The sequence below is a fragment of the Zootoca vivipara genome, chromosome 1 (genome assembly GCF_963506605.1).
Source record: "Zootoca vivipara chromosome 1, rZooViv1.1, whole genome shotgun sequence".
NCBI classification, from domain to species: Eukaryota; Metazoa; Chordata; class Lepidosauria; order Squamata; family Lacertidae; genus Zootoca; species Zootoca vivipara.
The window spans coordinates 96,615,283-96,637,807 of NC_083276.1; the positions used below are offsets into that span (position 1 = coordinate 96,615,283).

A 22,525-nucleotide genomic window follows, 5' to 3' on the forward strand; every position below is an offset into this window, starting at 1 on the left:
ACATGCTTTGATGCAGTATGAAGTCATGCTCACATCTTACCTATCAGCATCGTAGGATGTAAAGAGAGAAGAATAGTTTAAGTTGGATGCCAATACTGTTGTATAGTGGTTCAAACCAAAGAAGTCAAAGGTGCCTTTAATCCTCTGCTTTTCACTTTCAGTAAATTCAGGGAGTCTGCAACACAAAAAAATGGGAGAGGGGCTCACATAGATGCATTTAACAAAAGGGAAAGCTTCAATTATCAAACTTACTTTTTTTAAAGAATGGGGCGCTGTCATTCAAAGAGAAAGTATTGTTTTTAAAAGCAACAGCTAGTAGCTGAAAATTTTAACATGAACAGTAATGATGACCACATGTACTGCACCTTATTCAAACAGCCAAAGTACTACATTCAAAATTGACACTGTCACTATGACTTTGCAGCAACAGTTAGTAAAGCCACCCTACCCCACCCCTGGCTGAACTGCTGTGATGTTATATAAGAGGTTCACAAACATTCCACGGGAAATGTGTCAGTGCCCTATGAACGGCATTGCTTCCCACCCTCTGTCTATGATGTGGGCAATTTCTTCACTTTTAAAATCAAATTAATCAGCCCCTTTCCATCATCTTCTGCAGGTACTCTAAAAGACTAGTCCCCTGCTTTATCTCAATCACCACCCTTTCCTGCTCCCTTGCTGTACTACAGTATTACAGGCTCTGAACATACCCTGGATGAAGGAGAAGGAACTATCAGTATAGGATAGTTCTGTTTCAAGTAAAGTTTAACCGCAACTCTGCCTTAGGTGCTGGTTGCCTGCGGCATTAAGGGAAGAGGGCAGTGCACACCAGGAGGAAAACAGCAGCAGAGGAAAACTACTTCGGGGAGGGTAGGTTTGTTCTTTGACACAGCCAGGGGGGGCCTTCAAAATGTGTGGTTTATTTTTATTTCAACAATTTAGATAGAATTGCTTCTAAGTGACATGAGCCACCAGTATGGACTGCCCGTGGTTGAGGCCCAGCTGCTGCAGTTAGTCCTGCCAGACACTTACCGCGATTGGCCGGCACTTCTCTCTTGTATCCTCCTTTTCATCACCTCACTATAGTCACCGTTCCTGAAGATAGGGTGAGCAAACCAACCAGCAAAGAACTACAACAGGAAAATAAAAAGGGATGCTTATTAAGCAACGCTTTGGCAACAGGTCTCTTGGCTGAACCAATAGTTACCAGTTTGTCAGATTGACCCAAAAGGCAAAGTCCAATCCCTGTCTCCAAGTGTCTGTTTTTAAAGGATAGTGCAACACCCCCCCCTTCCCCCACCGCCCAAGGTATCCAAACAGTGGCAGCTGACTGGTCAGGATCATGGCCAACATTATGATTTGAGTGTTCAAATGAAATATGGTGCCCAAGGATCAACACCTTGGGTCCTTTAGAAGGATTGACATCTTGTTTTGCTGAGTCTCTGCAGCAGTGTTAAGGACATAATAAAAGAGCCTGCTCGAGGAGGCTAAAGGCCCGCCCTGTCCAGCACTCTGTTCCCATAGAAGCCCCAAAGGGAAACTGTGAGCAGAACCTGAGCACAACAGCTCTCTTCCCACCTCAGATTCCCAGCAACTGGTACACAGAGGTTTACTGCCTCCGACAGTGGAGGAGTTCTGTAATACAAGTGTGTTAGGTCACACCTGGCATTTGCAATACAGGGTTGCTCCAGGTGGAAAAAAGAGGCCTGCAAGACAGGATGTATGCATGCACAGCTTAGCTGCACAGAAGTTGAAACTAGGTCAATCAGGGCACCATAGGAGGGAGCCCTATGTGTAGGTATCTCCAATCATACAAAGACTGATCATTTATGCATTGACTGGGGGCCTGGCTGATACACTTTCAGGAGCTAGTCCATACTTTCTTGATAGCTTCTTCATGTGTTTGGTACCCACAGCTACCAAATGTCTGCGCAAAGGTTTTGTGTCTGCTCTTTCTCTAATTGGAAGATCACATACCCATTAGTGTAGTCCTGGCTACTGCAAAGTTGGCGAAGGTGCTATACCACAGACACTGCCCTAAGGAAGTGAAAGCAGGGTGGTGTGGCTAAAACGTACAGAGGTGGGTCCATTTTCACCTGTGAGAAGTTAAGAGGGTATGGAGTCATCACATTACCTGGACATATCTCCTGGCAGCGTCGAGGTCCTCCTGCTTGGCAGGGTTCTTGGGTTCAGCCCACTCTACGCTGATGGAAAGAGAGATCAATCCTCCTTGCTTTGGGCGGTATGTTTCATTGTAAAGATGCCAAACCTCTGCGTGAGCCTTGATCAAGTTGTGGCCCACTATGTAAGGGGCTCGGCCTGGCCTGGCGGAGATGCCTAAGAAGACAACATGATTGGAAGTGGGTTATTCTGCAGCACTGGACTCAGCTGAAGCAGCAATTAATGGTGCGTTTTGATAGCGTTTCTCAATAGCTCTATGTAATTTGGCTTTCAACCAGGAGACACCTTCAAGAAATGCATCAGATTATCTCCCACTTTCACTGGGCATCTATCACAAAGCTGTGTTCTCACAAGTAACCACACAAGTTCAGATCATCAGTGCTCTATGATTTTGCAAAGGATTGCTCCTGCCAATGAAAACCTACACCTTACCTGGAGCTGAGACTCCATAACCGTAACCAATGTTAGCAATGGCATAGGGCTCATTCAAGGTTATCCAGAATTTCACCTTCTCTCCAAATCTTTGAAAAAGGATCTCTGCGTAATCTTTAAATTTCTGGATTATAGTCTCATTTTCCCACCCTCCAACATCTTGAAGGGCCTGAGGGAGGTCCCAGTGGTACATAGTTACCTAGAGAAGGAGATAAGACATTCACAAACATCTGTCATTTTGTCAAAATAACTATTAGGCACAGTCAGCCATTTTATGCAGATCTATCACGTGTAACTCAACAACAATTCATGGATTGTGATGGTCAGAAAGCAAACTATTTCCAGAAGACACATGAGGATTCGCTAAACTTTTTACAAGGCTATCAAGACTTTGAATGTAGCATCTCCAGTTCTCCATTTTCCACCTTTCCCTGAACCCTCATTCAGCCAAGGAAAGCGAGAATCAAGAAAGGAGTACAATATGGGATGTATTTCAGATGTTCTTGTGGAAGGGACCTGGAAGGTGTAGCACAGATGGAACCTGCCATGCCTAATGGTGCCCAGAAAAAGGCTACAGTTTGGGAGCGGAAGATGAATTCCTGATTATTTTATTCTACTTCCTTGTGAATACTTGGAAGAACTCCAATGCAGAAACTTAGATTTCTGGAGCAAAGACACTGCAGTCTGCTCTCTTAAAAACCAAGGCAGATTTCATAATTGTTAAGTCCTATAACACCCTAAGCCCACATTATCTTCTGCGCAAGTTTAAGTTAGGTAGAGCTTATAAGAGACTCCTCTAATTAGAATATGGCTGCATGTATTTGTATCAGCCTCTAAGAAATGGTCTCTGATCATTTAACACTAATTGAAGATGTCTGAGAATTGAAGATATTGCCAGGTTCTACAGTGAACACTGATAAACATAATCTAATTAAAAATCTGAATTTTTACAGATTTTACGTCTGTTATTACACTTGTTCCCCTGCATGCAGAACTCCAATCATTTACCTGAGGCTGGATATTAGCCGCAAGGAGAGCATCCACAAGCCTTTCATAGTATTTCAGGCCAGCTTCATTTATGTACTTGGTGGTCCCATCGGGGAGAATGCGAGTCCAGGAGATGGAAAAGCGATAATGAGTCACCTGGAGGTCCTTCAGAATAGCCAAGTCTGCCTCCATCTTGTGGTAGCTGTCACAAGCTACATCTCCATTTTCATCGTTGCTGATTTTCAAAGGTGTATGTGCAAACTGGTCCCAAATACTGAGACCTTTCCCATCCGCTCTCCATGCCCCTTCGATCTTTAAGGAAACAAATATTTCTCACATTTGTATCCGAGCTCAAGGAAACATACATGCCCCAGCCTCAGTTTTTATCCTCACAACAACCTCAGCCTAGGTTAGGCTGAGAGCGACTAGGAAAAGGTTGCCCAGTGAGCTTCATGGCTGAATAGGAATCTGAACCAGGGTCTTGCCAATCTTAGTCCAGCATTTTAACCCAGGCTTCCCCAACCTGGTGCCCTCCAGATGTTTTGGACTACAAGTTCCTCAACCACAAGCAGACTGGCCAGTGGTCAGGGGTTCTGGGAATTGCAGACCAAAACATCTGGAGGGCAACAGCTGGGGGGGGGCAGCTCTAACCATTACATCACCCTGGCTCTCACCCGTGATTCACCATCATCAAGGTCCTTAAGCCTAACAGTATTCAGCTTACTTAGTTGGCATGTTATTCACAAAATGAAGGTTTAGGATAGCTTCCACCAAACAAGCAACAGTCTACCAATAGACTACCTAAACCTGGAGTTTCATTCATGTGGTCTGTAGCATGACGGCAAATCTGTGGCTGAAGACTGGCTCATCCATGCCATTAAATCTTTATTTACATTTTTATTGCTAATTGTTGCTCCTTTTATTTCTTATATATTTATATATTATGGAATTCAAATTTCAGTACAATAAAATATGGCAGGTAAGGAACAAAAGAAACAATTAAACTGCAATTACCGTATCATACAGTATCTAGCACAGTGCATTGCAATTTTCATCACAAGCAGAAAAATCATTAAGCTGCTCTGCGATTTTTGAGTGGTCCGGTGGGTGGGGACCAATGGACCTAACCTGATATGCTGATGATGCCACACTCCAATAGAAGTTTTCCGGAAATTCTCCATAAAGGAATTCTCCCTCTTTTGGCAGAGGGATTCCATTCTGACGTATGATTCCAGCATAATATATCGCTGAACGTTTTGGAGTTCTTGGCCTGTTCGGATTTTCAAAATCAACCTGGTGAAGGCCGAATCTTGGCTCGTAACCATTTAACCATTCAAAATTATCGATGAAAGACCAAGCAACATAGCCACGAACGTTGACGCCATCCAGCTTGTAGGCTAAAAGAGACAGAAACACTTGTTTAATAGACCATCAATTTAACAATGAGCAAGAAAGTATAACTGTGAAAAAATACACTAATTACCTATTATATGTACACATGCATATTAACAGTCAATCCTTGCCAATTCACAAGTCCCACTGACTTACTCCCTTTCCACAAGCATTATTTATTTATTTAAATTACATACCACCTCCCAGTACAAGAGCAGGAGATGGGTAAAGGTAAAGGTAAAGGGACCCCTGACCATTAGGTCCAGTCGTGACCGACTCTGGGGTTGCAGCGTTCATCTCACGTTATTGGCCGAGGGAGCCGGCATACAGCTTCCAGGTCATGTGGCCAGCATGACAAAGCCGCTTCTGGTGGCGAACCAGAGCAGCACACGGAAACGCCATTTACCTTCCTGCTGTAGCGGTACCTATTTATCTACTTGCACTTTGACGTGCTTTTGAACTGCTAGGTGGGCAGGAGCTGCGACCGAGCAATGGGAGCTCACCACGTCACAGGGATTCAAACCGCCGACCTTCTGATCAGCAAGCCCTAGGGCCTAGGCTCTGTGGTTTAACCCAAAGCACCACCTGCGTTCCTTTTTAGGAGATGGGTGCCGACAAGCAAAAAAAAGAAAGTGTAAGGAATTTGCACAATATTTTGTTGCAGCTCTTACTTCATGCATTTTCAAGAATAGCAAATCCCCAAACCAGGCTTTACTAAAAACCTTATGAATTATATACCTTTAGGAAAGATCAAAATTTATAATTATTATAATTATAATTCAAAACCATTATCAAGGAAGGAAATAAAAATGAACTTCTGCATACTTTACTGACGTTTTGTACTTATTAAAACACTTATTGACTGTACCATTACACTCTGTGACACAAAGGCTGAGGATGACCAGACTAATTTAATGCATGTAGCAGAAACAACCCTCATGTGTAGCTGTTTGGATAATCCACAGTTTGAGGCCTCTAGCCAGACATTTTGTAGAGAAAAGAGGGAGGCCTGAGGGGTTCAGAATAGTTTCAGAGCAATCAGAATATAAATACAAGTAGCCTAATATGTTTAAAACTATTTAACTGGGTTCAGTGTTAAAACGTGTGTGTGTGTGTGTGTGTGTGTGTGTGTGTAAAGTAAATTTCACGAGTACAACCTTGATGGATCCAGACTCTAGCATGAAAGGCTGTAACCCTTGTAACCGTCCACCTTCTCTTGTGCTCTGGATCAATACCATTGATCTAGCAATATACTTTAAAAAACCCAATCACATAACTAGTAATGGTGTGACCAGTGTGTTGTCTAATTTGGCACTCACAGAGTTCTTTCAATAATGCCTTGTGGCGTATTAGCACTTTGTGCTGACTCTGCAGTTTGGGAACGATTGATCTAGAATCTAAAACTAAAACTAGTCTACACAGACCTCTAACTGATTATTTAGCTAATTACACTGAGCAACCTTCTATTTCTACCCAGTATCTGAAAACTAGACAACGTCAACCTATTGGGTTATTACAGCATCTTTACCTTTCAAAACTTCATCGATGTGTGTTTTGTAATAGAAGATCCTGCTGGTGTCATCAACATCAGACTTGGCTTTTAGCCCAACCCCGTTCTCAGTAATGTAAATGGGAGGATTGCTATATTCCTCTTTGATCCAGTTTAAGAGCCTACGCAGCCCCCAGGGCACTGCCCGCATATTTTCCAACGCTGAGCTAGGCCAAGAAGGGTCAATCTCCAATACTCGTTCTTGATCATACTCGTAAGAATATGGTTTCAGCCTGGTGGTGCTGTGCTTTATAATTCCGGCAGTGTAATAATTCAGGCAGAGGACATCGGCTGTGCCCCTGATATAGTCTTTCTCTTCTTGTGTGAAACCTGGAAGCCGGGAAGATGGTAGTTTCTGTAGTTCACTCCTGTTCCCTACTTTCCACTTCATGGCATCTGGGTAATCGCCGTTTTTAAAAATTGGGTGTGCAAACCACCCTCCCATGAACTGCAGGTAACGATCAGCAGCTTCTATATCCCGAGGATCGTTTAGTGTCTTTGGCTCAACCCAATCCATGTTGAGACTCAGAGAGATCGCACCTTTCTGACTCTCTCTGTATTTCTGGTCATATGTGTGGTAAACTCTTGCATGGGCCTTTAGTATTGCATGAGTAACCCTGTAGGATGCATTGCCCGGATTATCTTTTACATTTGGTGGGAATAATCCCGTTTCGTAGCCTGCCACAGAGATGGCAATAGGTTCATTGAACGTAATCCAGAACTTGACCCTGTCTCCGAATGCCTGAAAACAAAAGTCTGCAAAACTATCAAACAGTTCAACCATCACAGGGTTTTCCCAGCCACCAATGTCTTGTAGAGCTTGGGGCAGATCCCAGTGGTGGAGAGTGACCATTGGTGTGATATTCTGGGCCAGCAAACCATCAATCAGCCGGTTGTAATAATCAACACCATAGTTATTTATAGAATTGTTTCTTCCATTTGGAAAAATCCGAGGCCACGACAGGGAGAAGCGATAGGTGTTTACCCGTAAGGCTCGCAGCAAATAAAGATCTTCATCTACTTTATTGTAGCTGTCGCAAGCTATATCTCCTGTATCATTGTTCTTAACATTCCCTGGGATGTGGGTAAAATTATCCCAGATGCTAGGTCCCTTCCCATCTGCATCCCAACCTCCTTCAGTTTGGTAGGCAGCAGTAGAAACACCCCACATAAAATCGTCTGGGAAGGTGCCATAAAAATATGTGTCTCTTTCCAAATCAGTCTGTTTTGAAAATTTCTCCCAAACCACCTTTGCCTTTGAAGGCACTTCAGAAGCTGGTAAACTAGGCAGCTGGGAAGGTATGGAAATATCCTTTTTGAGCGGCTGGATAAATTTTCTTGAGACCATGCTAGGAAATCCATTATTTTCAATAATGGTGGAGAAGAAATAGGCAGATTCTTTGGGTGTCCTTTGTCTGTTTGCATCTTCAAAATTCACTTGGTGTAGGCCGAACCTTTGACTATAGCCTGCTGGGCCTTCAAAACCATCCATCAATGATCGGGCAATGTATGCTTGAACATCAACTTCATCTTGCTTTATAGCTGTCAATGAAGGAGACAGAATTTAGTTAAGATTTTTAATCATTCGTTTAAATACATAGCATAACCACAACTATCCGCTTCTCTCAGCATTGCAGCGACGGCATGAATTTGCAGAGGGTAGCCCATATTGTCCCAAGTCAGTGCAAACTATTATTGCTATTCATCTGCACATTTAAATTTCCTTTTAAAGTCATTTGCATGTAAGAGACAATATACAAAATGGCGTAAAGGTAAAGGTAAAGGGACCCCTGACCATTAGGTCCAGTCGTGACCGACTCTGGGGTTGCGCGCTCATCTCACATTATTGGCAGAGGGAGCCAGCGTACAGCTTCCAGGTCATGTGGCCAGCATGACAAAGCCGCTTTTGGCGAACCAGAGCAGCGCACGGAAACGCCGTTTACCTTCCCGCCGGAGCGGTCCCTATTTATCTACTTGCACTTTGACGTGCTTTCGAACTGCTAGGTTGGCAGGAGCTGGGACCAAGCAACGGGAGCTCACCCCGTCGCAGGAATTCGAACCGCTGACCTTCTGATCGGCAAGCCCTAGGCTCTGTGATAATGCACTTAAGTAGTTCAAGGACTTTGGCCGGTTCACACATGCATCATCATTATTACTCAACTACAGCGGTACCTCGACTTACGAAGACGATCCGTTGAGGTTTTCGGATGTCGAAGCGCCTGTTCTGCGCATGCGTGAAGCACGATTTCGTGCTTCTGCGCAGGCATCGGGCGCGCGGGGGGCAAAAAGACTTCCAGGGTTGTCGACTTCGGAAGTCGAAGCGTTTGGAAGTTGAAGCATTCGGATGTCGAGGTATGACTGTATACAGTACTTGGCTATACACTACCTGGAAAAGCACCTCCAGATGTATAAAGTAGCATTTCCATTTGGCTTTGAGCAGCAAGTGGAGCAGCAAATCTCTTCCAGACTTCTACATGGCATTCTGTAGCCAGGTGTGCAGTTCTTTTCCCCAGCTCTACATTATGATCATGTTTATATATTCCCTCCTCACTTACAGCACTGCAGATCATGTATTCTTTCCCAGCCAACCACACCCACAATTTAATAGCCACAGGAGGAGTGAGAGAGAGAAAAGAAGCAGATATAAGACAATTCTTTTTGGAGGGGAAAGGGTTGAAGCAACAAAACTGATTCCTAAGGGGAAGAGATGAACCAGAGGCTACAACAATCTAAATAGCAGATAATTGGCCAAATGACTTGCCAACAGCTGCTCGATAGGTCATCTGTCTATATCCTGGGGATATTGTGCAGCTGTTCCAGTGTGTTGAAAAAAACAAAACTGGTAAGGTAATGGGAAACGTGGAAAGAGGATGTATTGATCACTATGTCCTGCAGATGACATAAGTCAGGCATCCCCAAACTTCGGCCCTCCAGATGTTTTGGACTACAATTCCCATCATCCCTGACCACTGGTCCTGTTAGCTAGGGATCATGGGAGTTGTAGGCCAAAACATCTGGAGGGTCGCAGGTTGGGGATGCCTGACATAAGTACTGTACATGTAAATTCCACAGAAAATGTCCAACGTGGAAGCAGCCTGACTCTTGAAAAGCCTTGTGAGTGAAGAAGCAATGTGAAAATTCTGTCTGTGGCATTTACCGTGTTTCTCATATTATAAGACATGTCTTATATTAATTTTTTCCTCAAAAAAACACGACATGGCTTATTTTCGAGGGATGTCTTATTTTTTAATAAAGTGCACGCGGGCGCTGTTTGCCGGGCTTGTCAAGCCCAGCAAACAGCGCCCGCCGATCTTTGGTGACAGGCGGGGGTGGGGGGAGAGCGGAGAACGATCTCCGCTTCCCCCCCCACCCCCGCCTGTCACACAGGACAGGTCCGAAGATCGGCGGGCGCTGTTTGCCGGGCTTGTCAAGCCCAGCAAGGAGCGCCCGCCAATCTTCGGTGACAGGCGGGGGTGGGGGGAGAGCGGAGAACGATCTCCGCTTCTCCCCCACCCCCGCCTGTCACACAGCACAGGGCCGAAGATCGGCGGGCGCTGTTTGCCGGGCTTGTCAAGCCCAGCAAGGAGCGCCCGCCGATCTTCGGTGACAGGCGGGGGTGGGGGGAGAGTGGAGAACGATCTCCGCTTTTCCCCCCACCCCGCCCGTCACACAGGACAGGGCCGAAGATCGGCGGGCGCTGTTTGCCGGGCTTGTCAAGCCCGGCAAACAGCGCCCGCCGATCTTTGGTGACAGGCGGGGGTGGGGGGAGAGCGGAGCACGATCTCCGCTTCCCCCCCACCCCTGCCCGTCATACAGCACAGGGCCGAAGATCGGCGGGCGCTGTTTGCCGGGCTTGTCAAGCCCAGCAAGGAGCGCCCGCCGATCTTTGGTGACAGGCGGGGGTGGGGGGAGAGCGGAGAACGATCTCCGCTTCCCCCCCCCACCCCCGCCTGTCACACAGGACAAGTCCGAAGATCGGCGGGTGCTGTTTGCCGGGCTTGTCAAGCCCAGCAAACAGCGCCCGCCGATCTTCGGTGACAGGCGGGGGTGGGGGGAGAGCGGAGCACGATCTCCGCTTCCCCCCCACCCCCGCCCGTCATACAGCACAGGGCCGAAGATCGGCGGGCGCTGTTTGCCGGGCTTGTCAAGCCCAGCAAGGAGCGCCCGCCGATCTTCGGCTCTGCCCCCCGATGCGCTACGGCTCGGGGAAGCAGGCAGGGAGCTCCTGCTGGGTCCCGCACCTTCGCCTCTCGCTCGGTCGGGGCTTTGCGATAGTGCTTATTTTCGGGGTATGTCTTATTTGTCACCAACCCTTTGAAATCCTGTCATGGCTTATTTTGGGGGGATGCCTTAAAATATGAGAAACACGGTAATCTTTGATGGTTCACTTCTATGAGTAAATCACTACAGGATACAGGAGTGACCGAAAAGTAATGAAGATGCAAGGTGTGAATGAGCGTTCTCATGTTCAGGCATTCAGGGGTTACAAACTAGGCATTCCTTGATGTCCTTTATCATGGGGTGACAAAAATATACTCTGGTTGGGATGAATACATTAATTACATAGTTTCCCACCGGGCTAAACTCCAAAGGGCATCCAGACCTGTTTGGAGGTGAAGAGCAAAACAGTTCTGCATCTTCTAAGCAGGCAGGACAAAACGTGATAGCTAAGCAAGTACTGTATATTCCTGCGTTTAAGACTCCTTTTTAACCCAGGAAAATCTTCTCAAAAGTCGGGGGGTCGTCTTATACGCCGGGTCGTATTTTTTATACGGCGAGTATATCCCAAACTCTATATTTTAACTGGAAATGTTGGGGATAGTCTTATATGCTCAGTCGTCTTATACGCCGGAAAATACGGTAAGTCTCAGGTGCTGTCCTCCAAGCCAACCTAGGTAAGTAACCTGTGTATTTCATATACTGCATTTGAGCTGCTTTCCTAACATTGTATGCCTATTACTCAGCAAAACTGTTATTTTGAAGACATTTAATTAATTAAGTTATTAAATTTGCTTCCGATTAGTTAGGTCAGTGTCTCAAACAATTTTTAAACGAATTAAAATCATCTCATTTAAAAAGTGATGTTTGCATGCCATTTTCACACGGTGAACATATCTACTCATTCCGTGCCTTTCCCCACTGGGACAGGGCATGATATTTACCGTACGCTGGAGATTGACAGGAATGTGATAAGATCTTGGAGGATATTGCGTTGAAAGGGAACAGGGGGCTAAGTCAATAAACTTGACTTCATCCTTACAGGTTTACTTTCAATTCCAGTTTTCATGCCTGTTCCCTGCCCCAATTGATAACAGCCCCTTGTACCTTTCAAAGCCTCGTTGATATAAAGCCGGTAGTAATCCACTCTCATGGTGTCGTTAACAAGATCGCCTCCGTCATCTGTCGGCGCACCATTGTCTGCTATATAAATCGGAACCCTTGTCCCAGTATATTCTTTGGACACAAACAGCAGCAGTCTCCTCAGCCCCCAAGGCACAGTGTAGAGCCATGGTGCTGCCGTCTGCGGCCAAGAAGGATCCACGTGTTGGGAAAAGTCTCCGATATCCTCATAGGTTGGAGCGCAGCTATGGTTCACTGGAGCACTGATGAGCCTGGAAGTGTAGTGGGAAAGGCCAAAGAAGTCAGCCGTCCCCTTCACTTGCTGCTTCTCCTCATCAGTGAATGCAGGGAGTTTGGCGACGGGAGCGGAGCACTGCTGGTTCTTCTGCTGGATCTGGGATTTCAGGACTTCTGGGTAATCGCCATTGACGAATATTGGGTGAGCAAACCAGCCCAACATGAAGTGCAAGTAGCGTTCTGCCGCTCTCACATCCTCGGCAATCCTTGGGGTCTGGGGTTCAGCCCAGTCTGAATTCAATACTATTCCCACCTTCCCATGCTGTTCAGGACGGTACTGGGTATCATAAATGTGCCAGGCTTGAGAATGAGCTTTGAGAATAACATGAGCCACCTTTTTTATGGGAGGGAAGGAGAAAGTATTATTCCACTGAGTGTAACTCCCTGGTAGAGCACATCGTTTTCATGAAGGAAGTGCCAAGTTCAGCCCCCACATCTCATCCTTTGCATGATCTATATAGATGCTAGGAAAGGCCTCTGCTTGAGACTTTGGAGAACTGGTTCCAACTGCAGCAGAGAAGGGTAGCCAATATGGATTCCCTCCAGATGTTATTGTCAGCAACCAGTCTACTTGTAGATATGGGTTTAAAGATGCTTATTTGGACAACCACTTCTGAATATATAGGATGCCAAATATACAGTGGCCCCTATCAGGAGCAAGATAATGTGGGTTTGTTTTTGTTTTTACAGTGCATGAAAATGCTTCTGAGGGTCCCTTCCAACGTTACACAACCAGTGTCTCTCTAACCACACTGCGGCCACTTCCAATACTACTCTGTAGTGCCAGAAGTAACATGCAAGGAGTTTGTTCTATCCTGTGACAGCTTTCCCTGTCAGTTTTGTTCCAAGCCCTGGGAGGGACAACTCTCTGGCAGCATGGGAAGAAGCCAGGTGGCATAAGAGCCACGAGAGAACAGCTTCCATTGGCAAGAGACCGTTCTCTGGAATGTATCATGTCAATACCATTAAGGTAGACAAGAAAGCCAAAGAATGAAAAGGGCACAAATCCAGCCAATCTCTATTTTTTTTTCATTCATGTAATATGATGTTTAAATAAAAACATCTGGGGTTTCAAAGCCATCCTCTGAACAAGGACAGTGACCAACTGAAGGACTCACACACTTGCTGCAAGATTGTTGATATTATAGATTAGAACATGGGAGCTTGACCAGACTTAAAAGACTCATCTGCCCATTGACTCCATTCATGCCCTCTAGTAAAATCAGACATGGGGCCAAGTCTGGTGAGAGCACAGATTAGGATGCAATGGTCCACCTTTTCTATTTGTGGAGTCAACACAACCCGTAAAATTAGGCCCAAGCGGCTGAACTTGTTGTCAGTACCTGATAGGATGCCACAGCTGGATCAATAATTCCTGGAGGATGCTGCCCAGTGCCATAGCCAGCGTAGCTAATGACCCAGGGTTCATGGAAGGTAATCCAGAATTTAACACGATCCCCAAAAGTGGCAAAGCAGAACCCTGCATATTCTGCAAAGGCAGTGACGATGCTCTCGTTTTGCCAGCCACCAAGATCCTGCAGAGCTTGTGGCAGGTCCCAGTGGAACAAGGTCACCACAGGCTCAATATTTGAATCCAGCAAGCTGTCTATCAGTTTGTTGTAGTAATCTACGCCTTGAGGGTTCAAGCTGCTCTTACTCCCATTGGCAAAAACCCTAGGCCAGGATATAGAAAATTTATAGATATTTGGGCGAAGGCCTCTAAGGAGATGAACGTCATAATCTAGCTTGTGGTAGCTATCGCATGCGACATCGGCTGTTTGATTCATGTGGGCATGGCCCTGGTGCCCATATAGATCCCAAATGCTCTCCCCTTTCCCACCCTCTCTCCAGGCTCCTTCCACATTGACGGAACCTGTTGATGTGCCCCAGAGAAAACCGCTAGGGAAACGGTCAAGCAAAAAGGAGTCTCTCTCCAGCTCAGGTTGGCTGGCAAATCTTTCCCAAACTGCTTGATAGGATGAAAGTGGAGCAATAGTAGTTATCAGTGTTTCCTTCGCCTTTGGTTGGGCGGTCAGATTTCCTGTGTACAAGCTAAAAAAAGAAAAAGAGAATATATCAACGATTTAGGCACCAGGCATAAACATTCCTCTTCTCCTAGGCCTCTGGCCAATTAAGCAATCCATGGCCTTTCAAAATAAGGGAGGGGGGTCATTGTTTTGTCTGTTAATATGTTATGTATTTTTGTGTTCTTGTATTGTAAACTTCCCTGTGATCTTCAGAGGACGCGCAGAACAGAAATGCAGTAAGTTAAATAAATAAATCAAACTTTTAGTATCATTAAATTTTTATTCAGGATGGATAATCATTCAAATTAGGCTAAAATTAGAGATTTCAAATATCGTGGGTATCAAACATACAGATATTTATCCAGATGTTGTTGTTTTTTTAATGTGGCAAGCCTAAATCTGTATAACAACATATACCGTGTTTCCCTTTTTTTAATACGTAGTCAAAAAGTAAGCCAGGGCAGCAATTTTAAGCATTTGCGAAATATAAGACATACCCCGAAAATAAGACATGCCTGCCAACCCTGCCGAGGAGGCCTGCCACCCCACAGCCCAGAAACGCGAGTTTCCTGGAGCTTCTGGAATTTCTCCTCCAGGGCTTGCCACTCCACCCGGCACTTTTGCAGGAGCTGTGCCATGGCGCCAGGGCTGAGCGCGCACTCCTCCCGCTGCTGCTGTCCGGGAGAGCGACGATGCCGAGCAAGATGCGCCCTCCCCCGCCGGCCTCCCGACCTGCCGACCCAGCCAGAGGGCCGCATTGGGCCCTCCCCGCCGCCGCCAGCCTCCTGCCGCCTCGCCCCCAGCTACCGATCCGAGGAAGCCCCGCTGCCGCCGCCAGTCCTCGAGCTGCGCTTCGGCTTGGGGGACTGGCGGGGAAGGCAGGCTGGCAGGCGGCAAGCAGCGCCCGCTGAGCTTCGGCTCCAGGGCTGTTGTCTCCTGCCTGCCTTCCCTGAGGAAGTGCCGCTGCTGCCGCCAGGCCCCCGAGCTGCACTTCGGCTCAGGGGACTGCCGCGCGCCTGACATCACCGGGGCCAGAATCCGCTCCCCGCTGCCTCTGGTTTCAGCCCCCGCACGCCTTCTCCCGGGGAGCCTCGGTGCGGTACTTCGCAGGCGGCCCCCGCGGGAAGCCTGCAGCTACGGCGGGGACCTGACCTGGCAGCGGAGGCGGCGGAGGCGGCCCTCCTGGGCCATTTGCATGCGCCGCAGATGGGAGCGCATTGATTCCTGCAGGTTGCGCGCGCACGCCCTGCCTGCTCTCCCCGCAGCCCAGAACTGGCTGCTGCAGCGCAGAGTGCTCGGAGAGCCCAGCAGCGCCACGGAAGCATAGAGCCTGCGGAGGAGGAGTAAGAGGAGGAGGAGGACTCCTCTGTGCTGCTTGGCGGTGGCACTTTAGCAGCATGGTCATGGACACCCCGGGGTAGGGGCCCTTCCTGGCAGGGTGGCTGCGGCCCCTCAGCACAAGCCGAGACCCAGCGTCGATGTGGTGCCCCCTCCCCAGCCCAGCCTGCGGGGAGAGAAGGAAGGCATGGGAGTATGTGTATGTGTGTGTGCGCGTGTGTGCACGGTCTAGCCCGCCACAAGTTCTGAGGGACAGTGAACCGGCCCCCCCACATTAAAAGTTTGCTGACCCGTTCTGGACAGTGTTGCATGCTCTCCACCTGTTCTGGCTTCCCATATATTACCAAGCTAAGTTCAAGTTCTTTTGTAGATATACAAAGCCAGGAACAGCTGTAAGGTACTGTAATAAAAACAGTAATAATAATAATAAGACATCCCCTGAAAATAAGACACCGTGTGTTTTTTTGAGGAAAAAAGTTATAAGACGGTGTCTTAAAAAAGGGGAAACACGGTAGATTAGCGGTGGGGAATCATAGGCTTGGGAACTAATTGTAAACTGCTGGACCTCTCTATGTGGCCCTCAGGATCCCCTCCCCAGGCCACTGAGGAGGGTGCAGAGAGCATTGGCCCTGCTCTTTGCACCTTCCTCAATGGCTTTCACATGGCTAGACTGTGTCCTTAAACTGTGATAATGTATCTTGCCTTCTTGGATAGAGAAATAGATGGATGTGCAGGAACCTCTGGCTTTCTGTAGCTGGAACGCAGCAACGTAAGAGTCACATTGATTGCTCCACTCAATTTTAGCTCTGCCCCTGCCCACTACCACCCCTGCCATGTGGCTCTCAGAAGGCTGCTCACGACAGAATGTGGCCCTTATCCCTGAATAAAAGAAACTTGAACTATTCAGCTAAACACACAGCAAGCCAAGATTCATAAAGCCTGCTAGTCTATGTTCCATATTTATATGACACAGTTGAAACCTTATTTGCTATATCCTGATTAAATACAGTGGTACCTCTACTTACGAATAACTCTACTTACGAATGTTTCTACTTACGAATGGAGCTCCGTCCGCCATCTTGGATGCGGTTTAGATAGGATTTTTTCTACTTACGAATTTTTAGATAGGGTTGCTTCGACTTACGAATTTTTTCTCCCAATGCATTCCTATGGGATTCGACTTACAATTTTTTTCGACTTACAAATGTGCGTTCGGAACGCATTAAATTTGTAAGCAGAGGTACCACTGTATACTGTACATATACCCAATGCTTTTTGTAGTAAAAAAAAAAAAGCTGGCAGGACTCATACCTTGATAAAAATGACATTGGTGCCAGCACAAAATGGCTGCCAATGTCAGCAACAACAATAAAAAGGTAACAGTATTGCATACCATAAAGTACCATCATTGGAATATACCTCTATATTAGACACTTGTATACACATGCACACATGTTTGCATGCACGCACACACACACACACACACACACACACACACATATTCCTGTGTAAGGACTGCAGTCTTAATTGTGCAAGTAGCACAACTTCATAACCAAACTAATTTAATATTAAAAATAAAAATTTGGTACCAAATTCCTTGAATGGAGGAGCTGTTCAGGACACAATTCACATCATACCCTATTGTCCAGGCTTGAACTTCAGAAAAAGCTGAAAATAGGGGGGGGGGGGAGGAGGAAGAGAAGAGAAGAGTATCAGCACAATGGAAAAGGGCAGACATTAGGCCAGTAACATTCAGTCCTATGCCATAGATTCTTTTCAGTGTAGCCCCACTTCCTGTAAAATAGTACAAGGTCTTTCTCATACAGTAATAGTGGGGACAGACTTGGCTCTTTTCCGCCAGGAGCTGTGCATTCAGTGTTGTGGGCCCAATTCTGTGGAACTTTCTCACAATTGAGATCAGACAGCAGCCCCCTCCCCCCACCCAGGCAAAAGTGGCGAAGGCAAATTTTTCATTTCAGCAGGCATTTAAAGTAGCTCCTCTGATTTTACTGTTAACTTTAACCAATTCTATCCACATAAATCTTTTGTAACTTTACTGTATGCCACTTGGAGACCATGCTGTTAGGTGATATATATAAACATAGCTGCCAAGTTATCCCTTTTTTTAAGGGATTTTCCCTTATGCTGAATAGGCTTCCTCGCGAGAAAAGGGAAAACTTGGCAGCTATGTATATAAAGGGTTGAAATACATACATACATACATACATACATACATACATACATACATACATACACGGATCACAGCATAGCCCAAATTGTATTTCACTTCCACCCACACATCCAAAATACCACACAGGCAAGCCACAAGACCACAGTTCCTTCCTACAGAAGACACTTACCACTGAAAATGGAAGCCACTGTTGCAAATCGGTTTTCTTGCAAGGAGGAACACTCGTGGAACTTGAGACTAAAGAGCAAAATACCCATATTGTTCGTCCCCATATGCTGTAAGCGAAAAAGCAAAGCAAAAGGCATGAGTTGTATCAAGGAGGACTGTCAAAACTGTGTGACATCACCTCCCGTGTCCATCAATAACAGATAGCATCCACAGAACACTTGGTACAACTGCTTAGAATTACCTGTAGCTCATCCAGCAACTTTTGGAAACCTGCTGCCCTTTCACAGTTGTACTGAAGGTTGAGAGAGAGAAAGTCTACCGAGTCCTGGAATCAAAAAAGTGCACTGTCACAGAGAGATATAGCATTTATAATAACTGAGGTTACACTTTAGGCAGCAGGAACATCTATTATTTTATACTTGGAATATTATATCATTGGATATAATAGAGGGTGGATCCGTTTGAAATTCTTCCCTATTATCTAGGTGGGATTCAATTGGGCAAGAGTTTGGGCTTGCACAATGGGGCTCCTCCCTCCTCTCCCCAAGTCCCTAAAATTTGCTCAGGGGAGGGTGTTGCGAGGACACCCAGAAAAGCACACAAGAGTAGGGAGGATCATTCTATCTGACTCGCTGAAATGCTCTCCCTAACGGAATGATTGACATAATGTGCTGTAAATTACATAACAATTAACTCTGCCTCATTCTCAAATAAAGAATCATTAACATATTGCCAATTTTCTTGGAGACCTCTTTAACCGAAGGTTTGTGGGGTGAGGGATAAGAGAAATTCTGAGTGATCTTGCATGTCATGCTTCTGTTTTTTCCCCTCACATGTAAAATGCCATTTTGAAAAATAATGAAAGGTTGGTAAATGATCATTAAGAGTGATAGAGAACATTTTAACTATATATGAAAATGGAAAATGGGTCTGTGGGTTGACATTTTCAGGGAATACCTCTGGTTATTATGAGGTAAAAAGGTAAATAAAGGATCCCTGGAGGGTTAAGTCCAGCCAAAGGTGACTATGGGGTGCAGTGCTCATCTCACTTTTCAGGCCGAAGGAGCCAGCGTTTGTCCAGACAGCTTTCCGGGTCATGTGGCCAGCACGACGAAACTGCTTCTGGCACAATGGAACACCATGGCGGAGACCAGAGCGCATGGAAACACCGTTTACCTTCCCACCGCAGTGGTATCTATTTATCTACTTGCACTGGTATGCTTTCAAACTGCTAGGTTGGCAAAAACTGGGATAGAGCAATGGGAGCTCACCCTGTCTGGTGGATTCAAACTGCTGACCTTCTGATTAGCAAACCCAAGAGGCTCAGTGGTTTAGGCCACAATGCCACCCACACCCCCTAATTAGGAGAAAGTGACAACTATGTATGTAGCTTGAAAGAGACAACTCTGCTTTGGCAAATAACTTCCAGAGAGTTATAACATGCCCAGGGAGCTTATGGGGAAGAACAGTTAAGATATCTTATAAAACAAGCAAATAAACAAACCACTGATATGCCCTCCCTTCATTCGTCTAACCCACTTTTATAACCAATTATGTGGCAATGGGTTTCACAAAAGAATTACACATTGAAATAATTTCTTTCCTCTGGCTTTACTGGATATGCTGTTGAAAGAGTCCCAAGAAAATAAAAGGCGTTACCAGAATTGAAGTCAAGAAAGATCTTGGTGACACCAGCCCGGCATCACTAACATCTAGTGAAATGGACACTTTCCCATCTGTAAATGAGAGAAAAAGAATGTGGTCAATTTTATTTTCAAAATTTCAATGCAAGGAGGGGGGGAAATGGAGAGGGAATACTTTCACTAGAAGCAATCTCCAGTAAATCCTTTATAGTTTTCTCATTATATTGGCCTGAATACAAGCCTGTTTTTTTCCAAATGCTGACTGTGAAAAGTGTGGCTTAAATTCACGACCTTACAAAAATGGGCTTTTACGGTATCGCTGCTGAGACAGACATACGGTAAAACAGAACGGGTGTTAGTGCCTGCGGAATTTTAAGAGAGCAGCTTATATTCGAGTATTGTCTCTTTTTCTCCGTTCCCCCCCCCCGAATTTTAAAGGTGTGGCTTATATTTGGGTGTGGCTTATATTAGGACCAATAGGGTAGTGACATCAATATTCATGTGCTTTACAAACTGATCTCTGCCCCAAGAAACTTACATTGTAAGGTTGGTGGAGTATACTGCATGTCATATATTAAAGGAATGCATGTTCATCTGAATGACCTTCTGTTTAGTATCAGTAGGAGGAGCACGACTTGAAGTTCATGGCACTTAAGCCTTAATGGAAAAAGTGTGGACTGAGGGGAGATTTGAATGAAGAGATCGTTCTGATTTTAGCAGTGTTCTTTCCCCGTCATTCTTTAATACAGTGGTACCTCGAGTTACAAAAGCCTCAGGTTACAAACGCTTCAGGTTACAAACTCTGCTAACCTAGAAGAGTTACCTTGAGTTGAGAACTTTGCCCCAGGATGAGAACGCAAATCATGTTCCAGCGACGCAGCGGCAGCAAGAGGCCCCATTAGCGAAAGCACACCTCTAGTTAAGAACAGTTTCAGGTTAAGAACGGACCTCCGGAACGAATTAAGTTCATAACTAGAGGTGTTGTTGTTTAGTCGTTTAGTCGTGTCCGACTCTTCGTGACCCCATGGACCAGAGCATGCCAGGCAGAGGTACTGCCACTGTATAATAAGGCTCCTTGGCCCATTTGTTCAGCAGACAAGAAATAATTTTGGCAGGAGTCTTAGAAAGATGGTGCAGGACAATGACTGGGCCCATCTAAGAGGCCTGGTGGGCAAGACAGAAGTCAAAGGATTTTTTTTCTTAAATGAAATGATGTCCCTCCCCTCCCAAAATAGCAATCAGAACTTCCAAGGCCTTTGCAGTATCAGTACGTGCACAGAAGTCAGTCGCCCATACACACTTCATTCACATGCACACCCCACACGCATAGCCCATGTTACATTATCTAGAAGAGGCCCATCCCACGTTCCCTCCTCCCCACCATTTTCCTTACCTTCTGCTGAGTATTTTTCATGGTAGATTTCATAAGCTTTCTCATGTGCTGAAGCTAGCACCTGAAAAGGGAGGGCCAGTGGATCTCCATGCGGCAAGCGCTCCACGTCCTCAGGCAGGTTGCCGAAAGTGAGCCAGGTGTCCACCAAGTCACCAAAAGATGCAAAGGAAAATTCTGCATATTCCACGAAAAGGTTGGTGAAAGTCAGAGATTTGCTCAAAGCAAGCCAGGTCTCCAAAGAATTCGTCAAATGTTTCTGATGTAGAATTAAAACTGGTTCAAGGTCAGCTGCTTTGAGAGTTCTCAGAAGTTGTCTGTAGCATTCAACGTTTGTCCGGTTGGGGTTTCGGGCATCTGCCTCCGGAAGGATGTGAGTCCAAGGCAAGAAGACTTTAAAATGGGTCACGCCACTTGCACGGAGCTCAGCAAAATACGGCGACAGAGAAGGTAGGGAAGGCCTATCGCAAAGATAGTTTGACTGTCCCGTTGCAGAATTGAGAGGTTCTCTTAGAAATCCACTTTGGAAGTTTAAATGACTTACTAAGTCATCGCTAAGAGGGCCGGCGACTAAAATAAATTTCTGAGTAAGATCCCAGCCTGCTCCAAAGCAAGGCAGTGGAAACAGAAAAATCAAACACACCTTGTACACCAGCGCCATACCTGCTAATGCAATGGTGGAAGAACTTGTGCTACTCTTATACTACATCAGAGATAATAAAATTAACATTTAACTTGTGCAATCACAAAGACGCCAAGTTCCCTAACCTCAACGTACACAAAGATAAGACAATCAAAGGTTTAAGTCCCACCGAAAGTGCTATTATTAATAAATCATATGCAGAGTATTGTAGAAATGCAGTTTCTGGGCTTAACAATACAGGCCTGAATACAGATATTGGAAAAGTCCATTTAGATAACCAGAAGATACTAAAATGCAGGGTTCCCAAATCTAAGCTGCTAACACGAGTGCAGAGAACTGGAAGGAAAATAGTTAACATTCCCCTTGATAAACAAAAAAACTTGTTTTCTACCCAAAGTTTACTCCGAGATCAGAGTAAGAAAATAATAGTAAAAAACAGGATGCAGAAAGACTTAAACACAGAATAGACAGCATGTCAACAATGATTATTGTGTGGGCTTGTCTTCCATTTTAAAGTAAGAACAGGAACTGGTGGGGCGGGAGGGGGAGACGACGACAAGTGACCCTTCCTGCTGCCACCCAGATACTTTGGGAGCAAATAGCCGGGGGTGAGGATTGTTGTCAGGAAAACAGCATGTGTGTGAAGTCAGACCTGCCCTTGCATGCCATGGCCTGCATTCCCATCCCTGTATCGCTACTCTTTCTTTTAATAAAACCAAGTGCAGACCTGGGATAGAGCCTCACGTGGTAAATGTATCATCTACTCATGGTCTTAATGTGTTTCTGTGTGAGGGTGAAATCATCATATTCATACCAAGTCCAAAACATTTAAGCCTATAATTCAAGTATTGAACAACAGACCCCAAATCCGGTTTGGAGCCACAACCTCATAAAATCCTATTCAAAGTGGCATTTGAACCTATTTCTGTAGTGAAAAAGAAAAAGAA

The 22,525-nt window shown here is 45.7% G+C and overlaps 1 protein-coding gene across 1 annotated transcript in view; it reads right to left on the reverse strand.

The window, feature by feature from the left end:
• The window catches only part of LCT (lactase), a 26,415-nt gene extending 3,977 nt beyond the window's left edge, over window positions 1-22,438 (reverse strand). The window contains exons 1-14 of the mRNA XM_035130558.2: window positions 20,939-22,438; window positions 19,562-19,638; window positions 18,144-18,227; window positions 17,904-18,009; window positions 17,133-17,211; window positions 13,522-14,230; window positions 11,867-12,512; window positions 6,521-8,083; window positions 4,729-4,997; window positions 3,622-3,912; window positions 2,614-2,812; window positions 2,135-2,337; window positions 1,033-1,130; window positions 41-175 (exon numbers count right to left, since the gene is read on the reverse strand). Coding sequence (XP_034986449.2) covers window positions 41-175; window positions 1,033-1,130; window positions 2,135-2,337; window positions 2,614-2,812; window positions 3,622-3,912; window positions 4,729-4,997; window positions 6,521-8,083; window positions 11,867-12,512; window positions 13,522-14,230; window positions 17,133-17,211; window positions 17,904-18,009; window positions 18,144-18,227; window positions 19,562-19,638; window positions 20,939-21,596 — 5,117 coding nt within the window. The 5' untranslated portion in view covers window positions 21,597-22,438. The remainder of the gene's footprint in view (window positions 1-40; window positions 176-1,032; window positions 1,131-2,134; window positions 2,338-2,613; window positions 2,813-3,621; window positions 3,913-4,728; window positions 4,998-6,520; window positions 8,084-11,866; window positions 12,513-13,521; window positions 14,231-17,132; window positions 17,212-17,903; window positions 18,010-18,143; window positions 18,228-19,561; window positions 19,639-20,938) is intronic.
• Window positions 22,439-22,525: the final 87 nt, after the last annotated feature.